The sequence below is a fragment of the Glossina fuscipes genome, unplaced genomic scaffold (assembly GCF_014805625.2).
Source record: "Glossina fuscipes isolate IAEA_lab_2018 unplaced genomic scaffold, Yale_Gfus_2 148, whole genome shotgun sequence".
NCBI lineage: Eukaryota > Metazoa > Arthropoda > Insecta > Diptera > Glossinidae > Glossina > Glossina fuscipes.
The window spans coordinates 1,881,263-1,901,506 of NW_023998491.1; the positions used below are offsets into that span (position 1 = coordinate 1,881,263).

The window sequence follows — 20,244 nt, forward strand, 5'->3', positions numbered from 1 at the left end:
ATTTTTTTTTTTTTTTTTTTTTTTTTTTTTGTATTTTTAAATGAATGCAGCATTGCTTAGAACTTGTCCGTAATTGCACATAAAATTGCATGTTTTTAACATAAAATTGAATTTATTTATATTTCTCACATAAACATTTCAAATTTAATTTAAACGCATTGTCAAAACTTCTGATAGAAAGTTTTAAAACCATACGAAAAACAAATCAAAAGTTGAATCAATAGAAATTAGAAAAATCCAAACTGATTTCACAATAGTGCAAAATTCATTGTCAAGCTGACCTAGATACGAAAGCACCTCTACCCGAAAAAAACAATATGCTGGATGGCTCGTGCTAATCGGAAACAAGGAATTACTTGGCCCAAATATAGTGTGGATAGGTCACAATTTCTTATTCAGGGGACTACTAATCGGCCATCTCGGCTCCGTCTATATACAAGATTTACGCTTACTTGCTATCCTAGGTTTAGTCTCTCGTCTCTCATGTCGACCAAAATTCTTTATCCCTTCACTCCTTTGTGATCATCACCATGTTACATGATACTGAGGACTGAGTTCAAAGAGATTGCACATCCGTAACAATTGTCTTTAATGAAAAATTCGCTATGCCCTTGCATTTAGCTGCATAACATGTCTCTCCCTGATGACAAGGCTGATGCGAATTTTAATCTTAATTTGATCGCTTTGCTGGATTTTATTATGACCACTGCTAAATGATGGCGGTACACCAGATGTACTCTTGTATGTCGCTTTAAGCTTGTTTGTCTGTCTATCCGTCCTACTCATTCTTAGAACTGTCGCGTTGTGAGATAGAAAGCGTGTTCATCCGTACTTGATGGTCACATCAGCGAGACATTTAAACGAAACCTTGTGCGAATATTTTCTAGGCTCAGCTAGGATCATAATTGGCCAGTTAACGATTTTATATCTGAAGAAATATTTTGCAATTGCAGAGTATCGGCTTCAGTATATGGATAACACAGATTCCCCTCAAGAGTGTTAAGAATTTTACCCTCTTTACCATTTCTTTATGTTTTCCTTGTTTGCAAAACTTTTTTTTTTTTGGTAAATGATTATATGAACAGTTACAGAGGTCGACCTAAAGTCATTACTAATTCTTGTTTTATTTTCTTCTTTTTTTTTTTGCCAATTTGCGGTGAATTAATTGTAAATTAGTTTAATTTATTTTTATTCTCCGCTTGTACATAATATATTTTAATTAGGTTTTTGTTGAACAAAAAAAGAAGGAAAAAAAAAAAAGAATATTTTATAGAAATTATTTATCCGCAACGAGGCATTGGTGTAACAATGAAAATTAAATATTTTTACAGTCTTTGATTTTTCATCTTTTTTTTTTAAATATTTTGCGTTGTGCGTAAAACATACAAATGGAATTTTTACGTTAATTAAATTACTCCATATTAAATGAGCATTATATTACACATGAAATGCGTTAAGAAAAAGCAAAAAAAAAAAAAATTCTTCTCATAATGATGATGCAAAGTAATTAAATAAATTTACAATTTAATAGTTACCTGAGGTCGAAGGCATTCATTTTTGTAAAGCTACGAGTTTCTATTAACCATTAATTTGTTGTCCCTTAACAAAAATACTTTACTGACTCTTCATATTACCGAGAGTTATACTAAGAGGAGGTAACATCCCACAAGGTTTGCGAGACAACAATAACTTGAAGAGTGAAGAGCTCTGCAGATGAGCAAGGCCTACCATTAAAATACCTTACACCTAGTACCATTACCTACTACAATTTCTATTTTCGTGATAGAATAGCAAAACTGATATCTCGTTTCCATATAAAACTATGTTTTTCACATCAGTCCTTACGGAATCCTTATATGGAAAAGAAGCCCAAAACCTAAATTGATGTGGTAGAAATTTAATTTTCTTGTCAACAAATCATTCTTATCATCCTTCATCCATTTCCATCCTAAAGTACAAAAAATTAGACTTTGTTACTATAAGAAAGAGCCCAGCCTTCACAAGGGCTGGGGCATATGAAATGAACTTTTTCAGACTTAGGGGAGTCAAACGTAGCAAAGTCAATTTTAAGTTCAATTTGCTATCATCGATCAAGCATCGACCCTCAGCACTCGCTGTAACCAAGAAATGTGTTTATTGTTGTTGGTAAAGTAAGACCTTTTCCTACTGGCGAATGAAAGAACTTTTGATTGTAAGATTGCTATCGAGTATTACATGCAAATTGCGATATCGACAGCTATAAACAGGTCATAATTTACATCGTAGAATATTGCAAATTAGACTTTTTGCCATATAAAGGCTTTTGTTAGGAATCGTTATGTAAGATGGTGTTCAAAAGATTGACTTATATTATTTAAATTTTGCACATTTAGCTTATCTCATATATATCAAAATATTATTTTCTGCCGATTTTCGTTGAAAACTAATAAAAATTGCTCAAGACTTTTTTGAAACAAAAATTTGGGAAGTGGTCGAAGGAATAGTCCAATCTAATCCATTTTCAATAGAGTTCGCCGGGCGCCAAAACACAGTGAGGTCACAAATCTTATCAAAATTCGGAGGCAGTGTGTTAGACATAAGCAAGCAGGGACTGGCAAGCTTGGATGATTGTGATTCAATTGGTGTAATAAAAAGCGAGGCTATTTTAAGCATTCTTGGATGTTAGGTGCATCCTCGCAGACTTAATATACCACAAGCAGCTGTTAAAAGGATCCCAGCAAAGAGTTCTTTGACTACAGGAATAATTATTTAACTGATGTTCTGATTCTTATGAAATGAACTCTGTTCCTTTACCTAAGTCTTCAAAAAGACGCTAAGTGAGATCTTAGAATGTCCCAAAGGAAATTTCGGAAAAATTGCAAATTTTCGAATAAAATGCAAATCAGTTATGTTTTACCCTAAGGTATATAGTGTGAAGGAATTCACCTTGAGCGACATGGAAAAATGTAAATTTGAAATTTAACCAAGCCAGCCCACTGCTTGAAAAGCTTGGATTGATAACTGATTCTTTTTCGAGAACGCTATGTTCTATAAGATAAGCTGGTAAGCAACGGCTCTCAAATGTGGCAACTGTTAATATAGTAGCTTGTAGCCAATTATATGTATAAGTGATGTAATAATTTTCCATAGCAATGATATTCAAAATTTCTATGCGTAGTCGCAACTCGGGTACTTTGTTAATGTAATCTGTCGTAACGAACGGTGGCACGCAAACTTTCGCAAGATAATTTGTAATTTTTGTTAAATTTTATCATGAAAAGAGATAACATTTTCTGTTTTTTCTGCATAATTAGCATCACAATGCAGTTCGTTGCAGCGCCAACGATAACATTTTCATTGCTAATGTATATACCAAGTATGTATAAAAGTATGTTTTCCTTAAATTATATAGTTTATTATGTATTTCTAAGAAGTTGTATTAAAATGATGGAAGACCTTGAGATTTTAAACAGTTAACAAATTAATTTTATATAATTATTAGTAACTTATTAGAATGAAAAATCATTTATGTTGTTAAACCCTATATTTAAATATGATTTTTGTTACATTAGAACAGAGCGTATTTTTCGAATGATGAATGCTTTCAAATAGATATTAATTAAAATAATTATATAAAATTGCTTATGAAACCAGTAAATGCTGCGGAAATTAATAATCATAACATAACATAACATAACATAACATTTAAAAGCAAGCAGTCATTATTATCATATATACAAATAAAACGCATATATTCCGTACAGAATGCCAGTGATAGACATTATTGAGTATTGCCGCACCTTCTTCTTCACACAAACTGTTATCTACTTGTGAACTGGGGCAACTTTCGTTTTTGCGCTTCCAACTTGGAAAGGATTTTCAAATCTTCTCTTTTCTTATCCCCATCACTGTAAGATGATGGTATACTTATCTTGTTTTTTTTTTCATAATGTATGTAACACCCAAAAGGAAGCTTCAGAGACTCCATAGAGTATATATATATATTCTTGATCAGCTTGAAATTCGGAATTAATTTTACCATATCTGTCCGTCTGAGTGTCTGCGTCGGGTGAGTTGTTGGCACTCTCCTGATCGCAAAACGAAAGACATCAACTTCAAATACGATATAAACTTTAGAAGTTTTTGCACGCAGGTTGGTATTGAAAAGGGAACAAATTGGTCAGAGCAGAAGCCCGCCGTGGAGTATAAACTGGCCGCAAACTCCGTTTTTGTTGATCAATATTTGTGGATTGTTGCCCGTTACTCGGAAATTACTAAAGTTAAAAGGCTGGAATTTTCGAAATTTACTTTCCGAAACGCTCTCCACTTCATATACAAAAAGGCGAAAAAATCGGCCATAACCCCCATAAAGTTACAAGTGATTAAATTTTCTTTTATTCTTTTTTTTGAGATTTTATGCTTACTTATCATAAGGCAAACAAGACGAAATCTTTAAAACTATGCTGTACATCCCTCAAATGAAGATTTCTTATCTGCCTAAAAATTGGTTAACTCTAACATGATGGACACCGCGATCTGGTGGATTAAATTTTTCTTAATAATACCAGCGATATGGGTATCATATCAAAGAACTTGGAGAATAGAATTCGAAAAGCATAGTGGTGGGTATACGAGATTCGTCCTCCGCCGAATATAATCTTCTTACTTTCGCTTATTTTGTGAATAAATTTACAAAGTATGGCTTTCAAGGCTGCCGGATAGCTTCAATCGTAGCCTCTCGTATATTGAAAACTCTATCGCACTTGAGATTTGAACCCGCAATCATCCCGTTGTTAGTCGCGATCCAATTTTTACCAAATTTGAGCTTAATGGTATCAGTCTTCGCAATTTGCCGCCGTATATTTTTCATTGAGTGTGTCTGTCCCTCGGAGTACAAGAAATAGACGAATAGTCGATTTAAATAATTTTTTTTCCTCCTGGCATCACTGATGCGTACATCTGCTTCCATATCCTACTTGTCTTGCTTTTTGATAAAACAAATTAGCGGTAAACGAAAGCATGCATTTGAAAACTTCCTTCAACCTCAAAACATATATGACTACAAGCAAAATATACTCACTTTGTCACTTGATCCGACAGATTTTATTAAAATTTATGCAATTTACATAATATGCACTCAAAATCCTTCAGTTGGTTAAGCGAGTATTTTCAAATAAATTGCTAGTAATAAATATGAACGTTTCCTGCGGACGAAAAAGAGAGAGGGATTGATTGAGGAAGAGGGTTAAAATGTATGTCATTTACATACTTGCTGCTCTCAATCTGTGTCATTTGCATGCCAAGCTAGGTATACATTTAAATAAACTAAAATAATGTTTATTTTGTTTACTCAACAATATGCTGTCAGTATGTATGCATTCATATACGGGTCTCTGTTAATCATCATTTGTTAGCTTAACTTTGCAATTTTCTAATATTCTCTGCACCAGATTTGAACCAACAATTACCTATTTCGCCCATTGTTCTCGCTCTTCTCCTTCTATATTATTCCTCCAGTTATTCTATTACAATGTTTTTACAATCATTTTTCTAACACTTGTCAGATGTCAGGGTGATGTTTATTATTTTGTTCATTTACGTTAGGTTTTAATGTATGTTTTATTATAGTTTCTGTGAAAGGGGGAAAGGAGAAGGGGAAGCTTTTCTAGAGCACATATTGCTTGCAATTCATGGTTAGCATTATGATATTTGTTTAGGGGACTTTTCAAATGTGTTTAATTTTGTTTTATTGAGATTTATATGTCAAAATTCCATCTCATTTAAACACTTCTGCATGTATGTATGTATGTATGTATGCATGTGTGTATGTTCATGGCATGCTTATCCGGTTTACATTGCGATTAGCAGCATTTTGGGGTCGCTGAAAATCGATAGGCGTCGGGTAATTTTGCAAACAATACAATTAACATATAATTTAATCCTCTCGACTTTAATAACCCTTCGAGTTTCTCGAATGTCTCACAATTCCCTATTATCAGCATATATTAACTTTAAGGACGCCATCAATTCAGTTCGTAATCATATACATGAATATATTTAAAAAGATGGCGACATTTTCTCGTCCAAGTCTAATGTCCTATAGGCTACGTGAAGTATTAACCGCTAAGTTTTCAAATGCAAAGAAACCGTCAAATTTCACTTAGCTTTATTTCCAAGAGTATGGTTGTGAAGAAATAGGAACTTTCTGTAAATAATTTATTCGACTTTCCTGAAACGAACAAAGCTTTACTACCGCATTTTATTTTTGATTTGCTTTTATAGCTTTTTTTAGAAATTATTGTAGATCATAGGGAAATAAATCCCTTAGACATATGATTCGTTTTATAAGTAATTATATCGTGTAGTAAGTTCTTCTTTTGCAGTATTTTAAAGCACGGAGTTCCGTCTTTAATTTCCTTTTACGGAAGTTTACTTTACTACCATTTGACGTAGTTTAGAAATTACAATCGATATGCTGATGGCAGTCGATGAAAGAAGTATCCGTGGTTCAGAGGACAGTTTCATAAAAGAGAAGTATGTCTGCAATGTCTGTACTCGATTGCACTCTTATTCACAACAAGTCTCACAAACTGAATGCATTGGATTTAAATGTTGCTTCACTATCTCTATTGCAATTAACTACAACTTTTTTACGCTTATTAGCCTCTTTGCAGGTGAAATAGCATTGAATAACAGTTTATCGGCTATCAGTATATCGATCGATGCTTTAAATATAACGCTTGGTTCTTATGAGCTCAACATATACATTTTACACAACATTTAAAAAAAAGGCATTACTGCTAGGCTTGTCGGAGCAGTATGACAAAATCGTTTCCAAGTCTTTATCAAAATATATCTAACGTAAGCTATAAGATATCGAACGAAATCCCTTTTCAGATATTTATACAAAAGGATAATGCTATCATGTAAATGTTTGCCTCCTTTTTATGCCCATCATCGAGGGCCGGAGTCATATAAATTTTGGCTCAGCGAACAAGCTTCATAGGAAATGTCTATAAGTTATATGTATGCCTGGTGAGCATCAAATGCTGATTCAATTTAAGCCTGCTAGTATGTCCTTCCGTCTTTCGGTCTCTTAAAATCTTTTACATTACTCCTGAAGATTTAAGGTATTGTGTGCAGGCCAATGAAAACACATCGAGTAAGTTTTAATTATTTTACAAAATTTAAAAAAGCCAAGAAATCACTCAAAAAATGGAACACCAAGTACTGACACTTTATTGTATATCGTTCAGATTGTTAATTTTATTTACACGTACGCAAAATTTACGTATATATGGTATACGTAAACATGCATTTACTTACTTTGAAATTCCTGAGTAAAGCATTAAATAAACAAAACCATTGTTTTCGTACGCATTGTTCACGTTAAACCCGGTGGTTATGGTTTATTGCACATCTCAGAGAACACTGGAGGATGTGTTTGGTGTATACGTATATATATATGTTGCGCGTATAAATATTCATCTGTAAACAATACGTATCTGAGAGACGAACACTTTTAGTTGACATAAAAGCGTACAAATTGAATTTTCGGTAAAGTGCATTCAATCACTCATTCTTGATAAAAAAGAGGACATTGTTGAACCATTATGCATATGCATGCGTGGCTTAAACCGAATTTTTGATGCACAATATCGTAAATATTTGACAAATATAAGAACTTAGTCTGGCTTCAGGAAATCCGATTTCCTTCAGAGTCAGAATGTCTACAATAATATAGATGGTTTAAAAAAAAATATCATAATCATAGACGAACACTTAACACAGTTACAAAAAAAAAGAAAAAAAAAAACTGCAAATTTAACCAACAAAAAACGCCCGCTCTGTGACAAAGTTAGTCATAAATCCCCTACGGTGAATTTAAAATGATATCTTGCAATTGTGTGTCACATATGTATATAAATTTGTATACATAAATGTATACATTTACATGTGTGCACAATATATATATATATACATTTACAAAGAGTTCTGTTTTTGCACAGGTGTTGTTGCTACAAATACTATTTCTTTCTTTTTTTTTTTTCTTTGTAAATTTTTGCCATTTAGGTAAACATTGCGTATGAGTGTTTATTTCATTCATATACGATAAGCTGTTAATGCATTTTTTCCTGTTTCTCACAGAAAGCGGCTAAATTAGAGTAATGCATATTATATAAAATAAACCACTAAGAAGAGTGCACATCGCACAGCCACACACACACGTGTTTGCGCGCACACAACTACGGTAAGTTTTTATTCACTCGCAAACTGTTGAAATTGTTTAAATATTTAATTGAGTTCAACAGTGCGTATGAGTGTGGCTTCGGTTTCTGAGAAAATATATAATAAAATTATAGTTTCGTTTAAGGCGAATCTTAGACACCAGCCATTAAGACTTATTGGTTGATAAACACTTTATAAAAGTTTTTATTCATATGAAGATTTTATTCTCGTATAAAACTTTATGACAAATTTCAAATCAGATAATTTAGAAAAAGTTCGAAAAAAAAGTTATTCCTTTCGTGCTCCAAGATTGCTTTACCTTTAAGAACTTTACAGCGAAGAATGTCGAAAAATATTACCTTTCAAAAGCCAGGTTCAGAATGGGTTCCTTAATAAATATCGCCTGACATTCAGAAGGATTTTTTTAGTTTCTGAAATACTACAGGATTATGATATATCTTATGATAAATTGCATTTATAGTTCTGTCATTAGCGAGGTTTATTATCGCCTTTTAGCGCCTCTCTTATCGAATTCGGAAGAGGAATTCGAACCATGAAATAAAAATATAGAGAACCAGCATTTCGAACTTGGCTTCATTGTCGTAAAACATATAATATTTTGATTTTAAAAAAAGTTGTGCTCTTTTTAATAAAAACATTAAAAATGGAGCTGAACAAATATTTATTTCATTCTTTATACATTTATTTACTTATTTATATATTTACTTTTTTTTTTTTGGCGGTTTTTTCTTTTATTTAAATATTACTTAAATAAGGCAAGAGCTGATCAATCTTGTTATAACTTTTTTTAAAGGTGCTCTTGTCTCTGCTCTTTCTTTTACAACGTAACCAGCCTTGGTTTACTAATGATATCTTTCCAAACACTTGCTATGCTTAACAAATTCTGGGTAAGTTGTGTAGCACTGCTCTATACAAAGCTGAAATGATGTCAAAATTTTTACTTTAACGCGCCCCTATATAGAATTGAAGCAATCGTGGGAGATCTACGTAGAACGCAACAAAAGCAACACTTTGTTATAACTTAGATCGGACGTATGTAACCCACCTTTCATTACACCAATTACAGAAAATGACAAACTCGTCTATTTGTCTGTCTGTCTGTCTGTCTGTCTGTCTGTCTGTCCATCTATCGTCTATCCGTGTAAATTTGTGTTCAAGCTACAGAACGCAATTTTTGAGATACTTTGATGAAATTTGGTATATTGAGGTATGTTAATCTAAGGACGAACTCTGTTGAAAATGGTTCGGATCGGTTTACTTTTTCGACCGCTCCCCATATAAAGCCCTATATAGAAAAATATTGTAATTTCCAAAATTTCTTGGCAAAAGTGGCTAAGTAGTAGTATTTCGGTATTCTAGATTGGTATGAAAACTTTGAACCGACTGAGGCAATTTTTGAGAGCCCCTTTCCTTTGACAAAATGCCACAATTTTCAATTCTTCAGGGTGAAAATTATATCGTAATAGTAATTTAACTTAAGAAAATTAATTGTATCAAATTTGGACCATCTCGGTCTATTTTTTGGAACCTAGCCTAATAAGGACTTTCACGAAAATTGACCCTTTATAGAGCAGAAAAGACTAAGTTATAATAGGTTGTGATGAAAATTGACCCATAAGAGTCATTGCATACATAAGTAACAACTGTGTTAGACAAAATGGTCGGCCCTGACCAACTATGATGCTTTTACTTGTTTTGATTACGGATTGCTTAAAATGCACTGGGTTTAGAGAATGACTGTTAGAATAAGTCCGAAAATTTCTATGCTCTTCAGCACTTAACAAAATTTCCGTCAATGCAACAAACGACGTGATAGATTTATGATGACATCCTTTTCATGCGCCATATCTGCAAATGGGGTACTTAGTTAAAAGGATCGTTTTCCGTGCAAAAAAAAAAAAATTAACAACTAAATGCATTTCTGGGCTGAAACTTTTCGAAATCTCAAATGAATTAACTTTGGTTAGATTGGTCTGGAAAATGTTCTTAATTGTATGCTAATGCATTCTTTTCTCCATAAGCGCGGCATGTGCTAGTTTCGAGTGGAATTAGTTGCGATCAACAAACTTACACGCCAACGATTAATGAAAACTTTTATAACTTTTATACTTATATCAGACTTGATGACTTTTTGTTTTCGTTCTAACTTGAAAAGCTTTTCCAGATCTTCAAACGCTTATCGTTGCTAGGCACTTTCTCTGTCAAGAACACTAAAGTATTTTATATCTTTTCGTCAATATATTTTTTTTTTTTTTTGAAGCTGAAGGTTTCTTTGTTTTTTTGATTGGTTTTGGATTTTTTTTTTTTTTTTGTGGTCAAGGTTACTCAAGTGGTTAAATTAAATGATTAACTTTTTCGTTTCATTATCAGCATTCTTGTTATTTTCGCGTTGTTTTGTTTTGAAGTATGTTTTTGTTACCTTTAAAACAAGAAAGAAACAACACAAATGCGTCATTAAGACCTTGACACATACATTAAACGCGATATTGTAGTACGTAGTCGGCTCTTTAAACGCAAAGTCTGTTTATCAAAAATTTAAGTATGTACTTGATAACTAAGCCACAAGGTGCTTACAATTTATGAAAAATGCGCATTTTTGAGGTATTTCAGTATTCGACTTACTGTCCTCAACCTACTGACTGACTGCAAGTAACAACCTTAAGCTTCTCTCCGCATAACTTATTTGATGCATAACTAGACCTGGCATTCATATGTAATTGTTCACGTTGTAAGCTAATCAATAAGACTTGTTTATAAGTCTCAAGATGTCTCGTTGTCCACAGAAAAATTGCGTTTGAAAGCAAACTGTTGTTGTTCTCCTTTCAAAATACTAATATGCCTTAATATTTGCTGATATAAGCTTTACGATTAGGCATCAAAATTTTCGAATAAACTGAGTTTCTTAAGATTACTATCCGGGCGCATAAAGTAATCCAACGCAAAGGTTATAATGCTGCAATAGAATTAATTAAAAGATTGCGTTCATTAAGAACAATAGCGAATAGTGCATGAAGGAAAGGTGTAGCGGTCTTTATATTTATAATATATATGTATATATATTACCTGCCGTCTCCATTTTGCCAGAGACTGTAGAAACTCACCAGTTGAAAAGGAAAGAAGTCTATCTAAAGGAATCCATACCAATGTTACTGAAATGGCTTCTATGACAAACGCTCAAAAACTTTGTTGAACCTTCAAAATAATGCAGTGGCAATGAGGAATATCAAGAAAAATAATCAATGTATGTAACATGGCCGCAAGTTCATTTTGGTGGACTGAGCGCACACTTTTTGTTGACCTGTCTTTCTTCTAGATTCAATCTAGCCTTTGTATGGCTTCGAGTACACTGTTCTTGGATACATTGTTCGGGCCGCTATTATGATAGCTTCAATCTTTGACGCTATCTAAACGCTCTACTTCCGACGGTTTAACAGATGTAGACAAATAGGGCTGAAGATACAATGCTTATATATATATATGTGCTTCTATATTTATATATGATTCTGTAAAAGATTAGAAGGAGATTTCAAATCTACTAACTTTATAGGAAAGTAAAAAATATCGAAACAACTGATGGAGATTAAATCTCCACACGGGTCCATCTACAAACAATGCGACTGACTTACATTGAAGACATAAAGCCGCCCATTAGTCCTCCAACGTCCATGCACAAATGAAAGGAGTAATAGAGTGTCTAGTATTAAAATGAAGGCTTTTTAGTTCTATATATAAATATATATATAAAATCGCAGTCAGATTTTTGCGAGTAGATTCACTTACGTCCTTTTCTCTCTATTTTGTAAGTATTTTTTTTCATTTTTAAGTAAAGCGACAAACGGATAAAATGTTGCTTGTGCATCGCCGCTATAAATATATCATAAGAGAAAATGTTACGTTGAGTTTATCTATAATCCTTGCGCCATGCTGAGTTCGATAATCGGCTAAATCAGCCGAAGGATGCATATATATATATATATATATATATACATATATAGAAATATTCGTGTGGACAGAAAAGTAGGGGCGAGGTGTATTTTTTAGTTCTCTGCTATATAATTGTAAAAGATAGCTTCCACAAAGATGTGGCCCAAATGTTCACAACTAATTTCCAGAATCCCACGTGGACTTCTGGTTTCTTGCTGTAAAAAGTTGATGGCTTTTATCTTGCGTTAGTAGGTCTTTTAGGAGTATTTTGCTACAAATGCAATATGAACTAATTTTAATAATAATGTTAGATAGATCGAGCCAAGAAGGACAATGACTAGGTCATCAGTTTCGAAATCAAGAAAAACTGTAAAAACTTATTGCCGTATCACTAGGCCGATCGCACATAACTTTGTCACGAGTGCTTTAAAACTTCTACTGTTTCGCGTTATAATTTTAGCTAAACGAAATCCCTTCTAGCTGTCTGAATGGAAATAAAGTCGGTTTCCAATGGAATTAAAGTCGGATGATGTATTATTTTTTTATTAGGCGCCAATGGCGCCGGAGAGAATAAATCGGAAAGTTCTCTAGCTCCGAAAAGTCAATTTGGAAAAGAGAAAAGACTTTGCTTCGGTGCAAGCCAGAAGTCGAAGACTAATGGAGAAGCCTTTGGAACGACGAAACAAAAGTACATTTGTTTGGAAATGATGCGGGAAGAAGCAAAATGTTTCCGAATTCGATTTTTTAAAAAAACATTGAAGCAAGCCGGGGAAAACTTTATGATACGCGTCTACATTCCAGAGAGTACTATGAACAGATTTGTATATTCAAAAGTTATTACTCCTTGTCAAAGAAAGCTGGTATCGAAATTTCAACAGGATGCTAATCCGAAATATTCATGTCGTCTATTAAAAGGGTAGTCGTGGTGGTGGACCACAACCTGGACATCATTGAATGGTCAAAGTCATTCCCTTGGCCTCAATCTTGTTGAGAAGGTTTGAGGAGGATTAAAACGTCAAGCCATAATGCAATAAAAAGAAATTATGGGAAATATTTGAAAATTATGGTGGTAGAGAGCTACGACAATTAATTTCATTCAGGCGTAAAAAAACTGAAGCTGTCCTTAAAAACAATAGCTGTTACATGGGTTATTAAAGGTCTCAATTGATTTCTCTAAATATGGTTACGTTCAAAAACAAACGTATGTTCAATTATATACATCTATCTTACACACACACATCTTACACATCTATCTACAACACGACTCGAAAAAACGTTTTTAGATACAAAAATCTTCCTGTTTTGTAAATAAATGATAAATAGTATAGTAGGAAAGGAAAATGGGACAAATGTTCTGCAATGACATAAAACACTATGCACCTACTTTTTCTGTCCACATATGTGTATATAATATATCAACCCCAGGTATGGTTTTCTAGTGTTTCCTTCAGTTAAAATTTTTCGGGTAAATCGCTACAATTTACTAAAAAGTTGCTGCAGAAACATGATTACATATATGAGATACACAGTAATTGGATCAAGTGATACTTTTAGAATTCCCTCAGATATGATCTCTTATTCTTAATGCAGGTCTCGATGTATTTAAAGATGAAAAATAATATATTCCATCAACAAACAGCTGCAGAGAAGCATACGCTCAGCCGTTATGAACTTGAAATTTCGCACTTAATAGTAGATTCTTTCAGTTATCTGCAAGAAAACATAGCATTCTTGGTAGTTAGTATTACCTGTAGTTACCGCACCGCAATCAAGTCTTAATTATTTTCTTTTAATTTATTTGTTTTTATTATTGATAAATGATAGCATAAGACAGACAACGAAAGTATTCATTACTGGGTAGATATAAATGGATAAAGACTTAAACAATTAAATAAACTAATCACCTAAACGATATAATTCTTGGGAATATCTACTCAAATAGCAGGCCGAAGGCATTTAGCATATAGAGAACAGAAAAAAAGAAAAAAAAATGTATTCTCTTAACCTAACTGATAATCATGTTTTCGTTTGCAAGCTCCTGACAGCATCGTATTGCATGATCTCGAAAGGAATTTAATAGCGACCAAAGCATTTAAGCCATCAATTTTATCGCAGTTAAAATCTATCGACCATTTAAGCATAGAGATGCACGCATACTTCCATACTCCATATCGCAGTTCAATTTATTATAAATTGATTTACAATTATAATGAAAAGAAAAATAGCAAAAAAAAAGAAAAGAAAAGAGAAACAAACAAATCAACCATAAGAAGAACTTTTTCACTTAAGCATGCATTTATGCATACGTACAAAGTCAAAAAGAAAAGGATACATCAGTCATTAAAATCTACACACATATCGCGTTTACGAAAGAAAAAGTTCACCTCTACGCAATAACAAAGACGACAAGAAAATGAACACAGGGAGAGAGAGAGAGAGAGAAAAAGCCACAATAGAATACCATTGAAATTCTAGGCAAGAAATTTTGTGGTCTCTTTGTGCTTGTATTGTGAAATTCTTGGTGTAAGTGTATGTGCGTATGTGCGTATGTGCGCTTGCAAGCGCTTGTATATTTGTTTGTTTGTGCGTCTTTATTCTATATAAGAGACTTTTTTCTTTTTTTTTTTTTTTCTTCATTAATCTTATACGTATATATGTGTACAGACTTTCTTTTCTGAATGCTGACAATGATGATGATGATGATGGTGTGGTGGTTGCCGTTGTTATTGCTATTGCGTTGTGCTGCTGCTGATGATATTACCAAACACAACAACAGCTTGATTGAAATTATACGTGACTAGAAAATAATTCTTAACAATTGTTATTTTTTCCATATATGTAAGCTTGACATTTTTTTTTTTTTTTTTTTTTTTTCATAACCAGTCAGTATATGTCGGTACGCGTTAGTTAAGTTTGCAGTTCATTTAAAAAGTTTGACAAATAAACGCAGAATGAACTAAGTTCTTCTTCTAGCTTAATAAGTGTGTACTACAGTAAGAAAATATTTAGCTGACTATTGTGCGTATAATTTTTTTTATCTTTTTGTCGAAAATTCTTTACTCAAATAAGAATGAAAGTTTGAAAATTCATTACAATCAACTGAAATATTATTGCAATCAAGCGACAACGAAGACGATATGTTGACATTCATTCATTCTTGTCATCAGAAATGCTTCTTATATGAATTATTTACGAAATTCGAGAATTCGAAAGACGAACGAATGGAATGAAAATTGCGTAATGATCGCACGAATCTCTCTTATAAGTATTGTCAAGTGACAAAGTTTCCAATTATTTCAGGCTCCGTGAAAGTGCAGTGTAAGAAAGTTCGTAAACAGCAAAGCGGAAGAATTATAATTTTTTTTGTTTTTCTTTTTTTTTTTTTAAATTTACTTTCAACATGACTTTATCACTTTTCTACACAAATTACTTAGTAACCATGAAATCAAAAATTTGCTTCACTTACACGTTAAAGCATATGTTTACTAAAGAATTTTTATTTTAATTTTTTTTTTCATATTTTTTTTCATTTTTTTTTTTTTTAAATAAATAAGGAAAGAAGTAAAAATATAAGTGTACGACGTGTAATAAATGTTTTCTATTTAAGAAGGTCGTTAAACTTTGTACAGAACATTTATTCTGTACAAACATATACATGCAAAAATATGCCCAACATGCATAGATAGATTTTTGCGTTTACGTTACATCTGCGAAAGAGGGAATGAATGGATGATGATGTACGTACAAGCATGTGTTCAGATATTTGTGTGCTTAACATTGCAAATCTCATACTAATAATGTACATAATTGTATGCATAACTCTTTTCTTCTTTCCCCTAAACATCTCTCTTGCCCTCTCTTTCTCACTGCTTCCCCTATCGTCCAGTGTTGATACTTGAGTTTATTAATTTGTACTTTAAGAACATAACAAATGTACTTTTTTTCACAGATTGAATACTTTTCCGCTACAGAAGATAAATGATTTCTTTCCCAAGATTAGGAAAATGTTTGCAATGGGAACCAAGGGCCAAAGAAATCTTTTTTCTATAACTCTTCGTCTATACGAAGATCGGGATCGTAAGAATTTTATCGTTTCATCAGCAAACAATGCAATAGAGACAACACCGTGGGTGGAAATTTTCTTAACTCTGGCCGTCTCTCCTCTACCTTTAGACGACGACAAGTGCTCATGCTGTACAATTCTCAATTGCTGCAGCTCAGTTTCTATCTCAATCTCTAAGAAAATCGTGCACTCATTAAAGCTAATGTTTCCAATAGTCGAGTATCTCTTCCAAGATTTCCGAAACCATTTCATTCAATTTGATGAGTCGAATTAATTGGTTCGGCAATCTTCAAGTGTCAAGTGTTTCAGAACAAAAAAAAATTGAAGTGAGTCATGATTTTGTTTAAAACAAGCTCCAGAACTTAGAAAAGTTAAATGTCGTTCAACGCTCTTCGTTAAAGTTTCCAACGTAAAGTTATGTCAAAAAGGCCTTAGTATATGAGAGCAAAGCCAGCATATGTTAAGAAAATAAAATAAGGATTTTGTCATTGGGGCTCAAGAAGCTTTATAAATCGATTCAGTTATATATAAAGATTCGCTTGTGCTCTAGTCTAGAACTTTGCTTAAATGTCTTGGATCGTGAAAGTGAGATTAGAAAACAACTGAAAACATATTGAGCCTAAGGAAGCCCTGAGTGTAGGCATTATGTGTTAGTAAAACGATTAGACTGGTTCGGTAAAAAGTACCAGGCATGGAAAGAGTTCCCTTTCTTGTTCAAAGACGAATGAAAATGAAATCTCTTCCTTTTCTGAAGAAAGGAGTAAAACTACTAAAAAAAGGGCGTCTTCTGCCTTTACCTGCCGCAAAAAGGCAAAAAAATGTTATGAAAGAGAGCTTATACTACTATTTATTGCGACCTGGCTCCGTACAAAATGCAAAATAAAAGTACAACTGTACCGCATTTAACATCTCTGGCGAAGGCTTGATTTTTGTTGCCACAGCAAGTGTTTGTCTAGAAATCTTGCTCTATTATATGACAAAACAAAAACGTGGTATATATGTAGACATATATATGTGCCTGTGTTTGTGTACACGAATATGTATTTAATATGCAATATGTAAAGGAAGATTCACTCTGTCGCTCGCAAAACGTGCACGCAAATAACAAAGTTCTAAAGCATATTGAAATAATAATAATAATAATAATAAGAATAGTAAAAAAGAAAGAATTTTTGCTTTTGGTAGCCTTTAAAGCAACGTATCTACGACGAGCGGCACTGTTTAACCGACGAGAACAACAAGAACGAAAAACATAAGAAAAAAAAAAAAAACAGAAACAAACAAACAGAATAAACAAAGAGACAAATAAATTGAAAAAAAAAAAGCAAAAACAACAACAACAACAAACGATAGCAGACTGCTGACGAAACATAGGCTTAGGTATACAACATTTATTTGTTTAATACATTTTTTTTTTTTTTTTTTGTCTATTATTATTAACACTTATGCACAAGCGTACGCGCGTATTATGACTTGAAGTATGTTTCGTAAAGGAAATCTTAACTTATCTCTTAAGTTAACAAAAACAACAATAAGCAAACCATAGAATGGTATTATTTTTCTTAGAATTTTTCACTCATTGTGTAATGCAATCTTAAAGTAAATATTTATTATAATGCGATTGTCTGGAAACGTGTATGTGAAATGACTGCACAATGTACGTTTAGCCAAAGGTTTAACATGATAATGCAGAGAAAGTTAAAAGCAAAAAAAAAAAAAACAAAAAAAAACAAAATAACAATTAGTGCGTTGAGTTTTTAATCTAATCAACCTGAGGAGAATATAAACAATGCCAATGCATTGCATACAACATGCAGTGCATACAACCATAGTGTATTACAACATATTGAGTTGGCAGTGGCAATCCGATTTTACCACTTTTCTTCTTACCTCCTTTTTTTCCACAATTTTTTTTTTTTTATCATATCGCGTTTGTCTCATCCAAGCATACGCCTCAGAAAGGCATAAATTTACATATTTTCACATTTTCCCACATTTTGTTAAATCGCCATTTTCTCGAAGGCTGTATGACATATGGCGAAGTCTCTTGTCTCTCTCAATTTGGAACAATTATGCAATAAAATCGAGTCTTTGTCGTCATACAAAAAATTCCGAATGAACGAACACTTTGACAACTATCTCAGATGCCATTTGTGCGATTCATTTAAAAATTTATATATGCTTCCATGATTTATTCAATTGGCTTAGCGCATCGGCAATGTTGTTCCGAAATATTATTTATACGCGATCCGCAAACAATAGATTTACAAAAACTCGGAACTTAATATGTATGCGTTCGTGCAATCAAAATTGTTAAGCAGATTATAATCGAGCAAGGACGACCTTAAAATACCCGACACCATTTCGCGCAGTGCGATTACTCGCTCGATTTTCAAATAAGGCACCACATATTACAAATTAAGACATATGTCACATGAAAGCCTGCATATTGGAAGCATATCATAGGACGCGTTCCAAACTTAGCAAACCTAATTTACTTCCTAAGAATTTTCCAATTTTTCAATTTCTGCTATGGAAATCTCGAAATTATACTCTCGCTCCATATAAGAACTCTCTTCTCTTGATGACTCTCACATATTTTCGGACCTAAAAAATAGACCTACGTGGTCCAAAGTCCCTACAGTTAATTCTTTTTGATTAATTTGCTACTATGGATCAATTTTCGTCATGAAATCTTTTTCTGACGGGGCTTAACATATATGAGAAATTTTATAGCTTGCTTCAAGAAATAGACTCATGTTCTTCAAATTTGGTTCACTTAAGTTTTATGTCAAATTACTGTCATGAACAAATTTTCATCATAAAACATTAACAATTGGGCTTTTTGCCTAGTAAAACTTTACATTTCCTAAGAATGCCTATATGCTGAGGTATCCAAAAAAAGAGATCTGTGTGGTCCAAATTCGGTAAGTTTGACTTCTTTGTTAATTTATTCTAATGAACCAGTCGTCATCATGAAATTTCGTAAATTAGATCTTTTCATCATATAAAGCTTATATAAGCAGGGGCTCAACAAATTGGATCAGCCGGACCAAATGCCCAAACGCTATTACACGGCGAGCTTTGTTGAAAAATTTTAAAAATTGCAGTTTTTCTGCATATAAATTTTTCAAGTACGGTGTTAAATGGCGTCGAAAAAGTAGACCTATCCGAGTCATTTGCAACAGCGCTCGCCCTTGGATCAAAATATGTCAGTGCACTAAATTTCGTGAAAGTATCGCAAAAATTACGACCTGTGTGTGAGAGACAAGCTTGTCACTTTCTCAAGCGATTGGCATAACAGAAGGTAGGCCCATCCGCGGGTTAAATACATCCTCACGAGTTCAATATATCCTGCACCACAAGAAGGTAGTTGAATCATTTAAACAATTTTCGAAAGAGAAAGGCTAATATTAAATAAAAATAAAAAAATTAATAGAAGAAAATCAAAGAGTTCTTACGTTATGTGTCCTCCTTCAGAATCAATGCATGCGTTTGTATTACCCTTATTCTTAGGATCAAAAGTATGTATATCGTCATTAAAAATGAATCCATTTTGAAAATTGCGGTCTAAAGCTTGTTGTGCACCAGCATAAAGATGGGGAGACAATTTTTCTGAAGAAAGGCAAGTACGATTCTCTTGTTGAGTACTTTGAGTGGCTAGGTCTGGAGGTATTGGAGCACTGGCAGTCTTTTTCTTCTTACCGACGATCACCTGGAAACCCAACGTATTGTTTTCCAGACTTTGACAAACCGTTTCCGCATCTCTGAATTTAGTAATAAGAGCTTAGCGTATTTTTCATATCCTTTTTTTAATTTTAATTCAAAATCAAATTAATTGATAAAAAAGTACTTACACTACTGTCGCGAAATCTACAAAATAGCAGCCACTTTTATTATCATGTCTGACAGCTTTTACGAGACCATTTTTTGAACAAATGCTCCATAAAGTCTGCTTTGTATATATATGCATGTATTTTTGAAGTATTCAAAAATTGTCTACAAATTGTGAAAAACGAATTGTGAAA

The 20,244-nt window shown here is 33.0% G+C and overlaps 2 protein-coding genes across 10 annotated transcripts in view; one reads left to right on the forward strand and one right to left on the reverse strand.

Moving 5' to 3' along the window:
- Positions 1-20,244, forward strand: part of LOC119641410 (protein shank) — a 179,748-nt gene that overhangs the window by 71,995 nt on the left and 87,509 nt on the right. The window contains exon 3 of one of the 9 annotated variants that reach the window (XM_038040050.1): positions 8,128-8,230. The exons of the other annotated variants lie outside the window; for them this stretch is intronic. The gene's annotated coding sequence lies outside the window, so the exon portion shown is untranslated. The remainder of the gene's footprint in view (positions 1-8,127; positions 8,231-20,244) is intronic. 9 annotated transcript variants of the gene reach the window in all.
- On the reverse strand, positions 19,674-20,230 carry LOC119641348. The gene is made up of 2 exons (XM_038039934.1): positions 20,074-20,230; positions 19,674-19,983 (listed from the first exon to the last, which is right to left on the reverse strand). Exons 1-2 carry the CDS (start codon positions 20,187-20,189, stop codon positions 19,674-19,676), a joined length of 426 nt encoding a protein of 141 aa, XP_037895862.1. The 5' UTR covers positions 20,190-20,230.

Coding starts and splice junctions, on each gene's coding strand:
- LOC119641348 (XM_038039934.1), bottom strand. CDS start 20,189: ATGCATATATATACAAAGCAGACTTTATGGAGCATTTGTTCAAAAAAT. Junction 19,984..20,073: donor GTAGATTTCGCGACAGTAGT/GTAAGTACTTTT, acceptor TACTAAATTCAG/AGATGCGGAAACGGTTTGTC.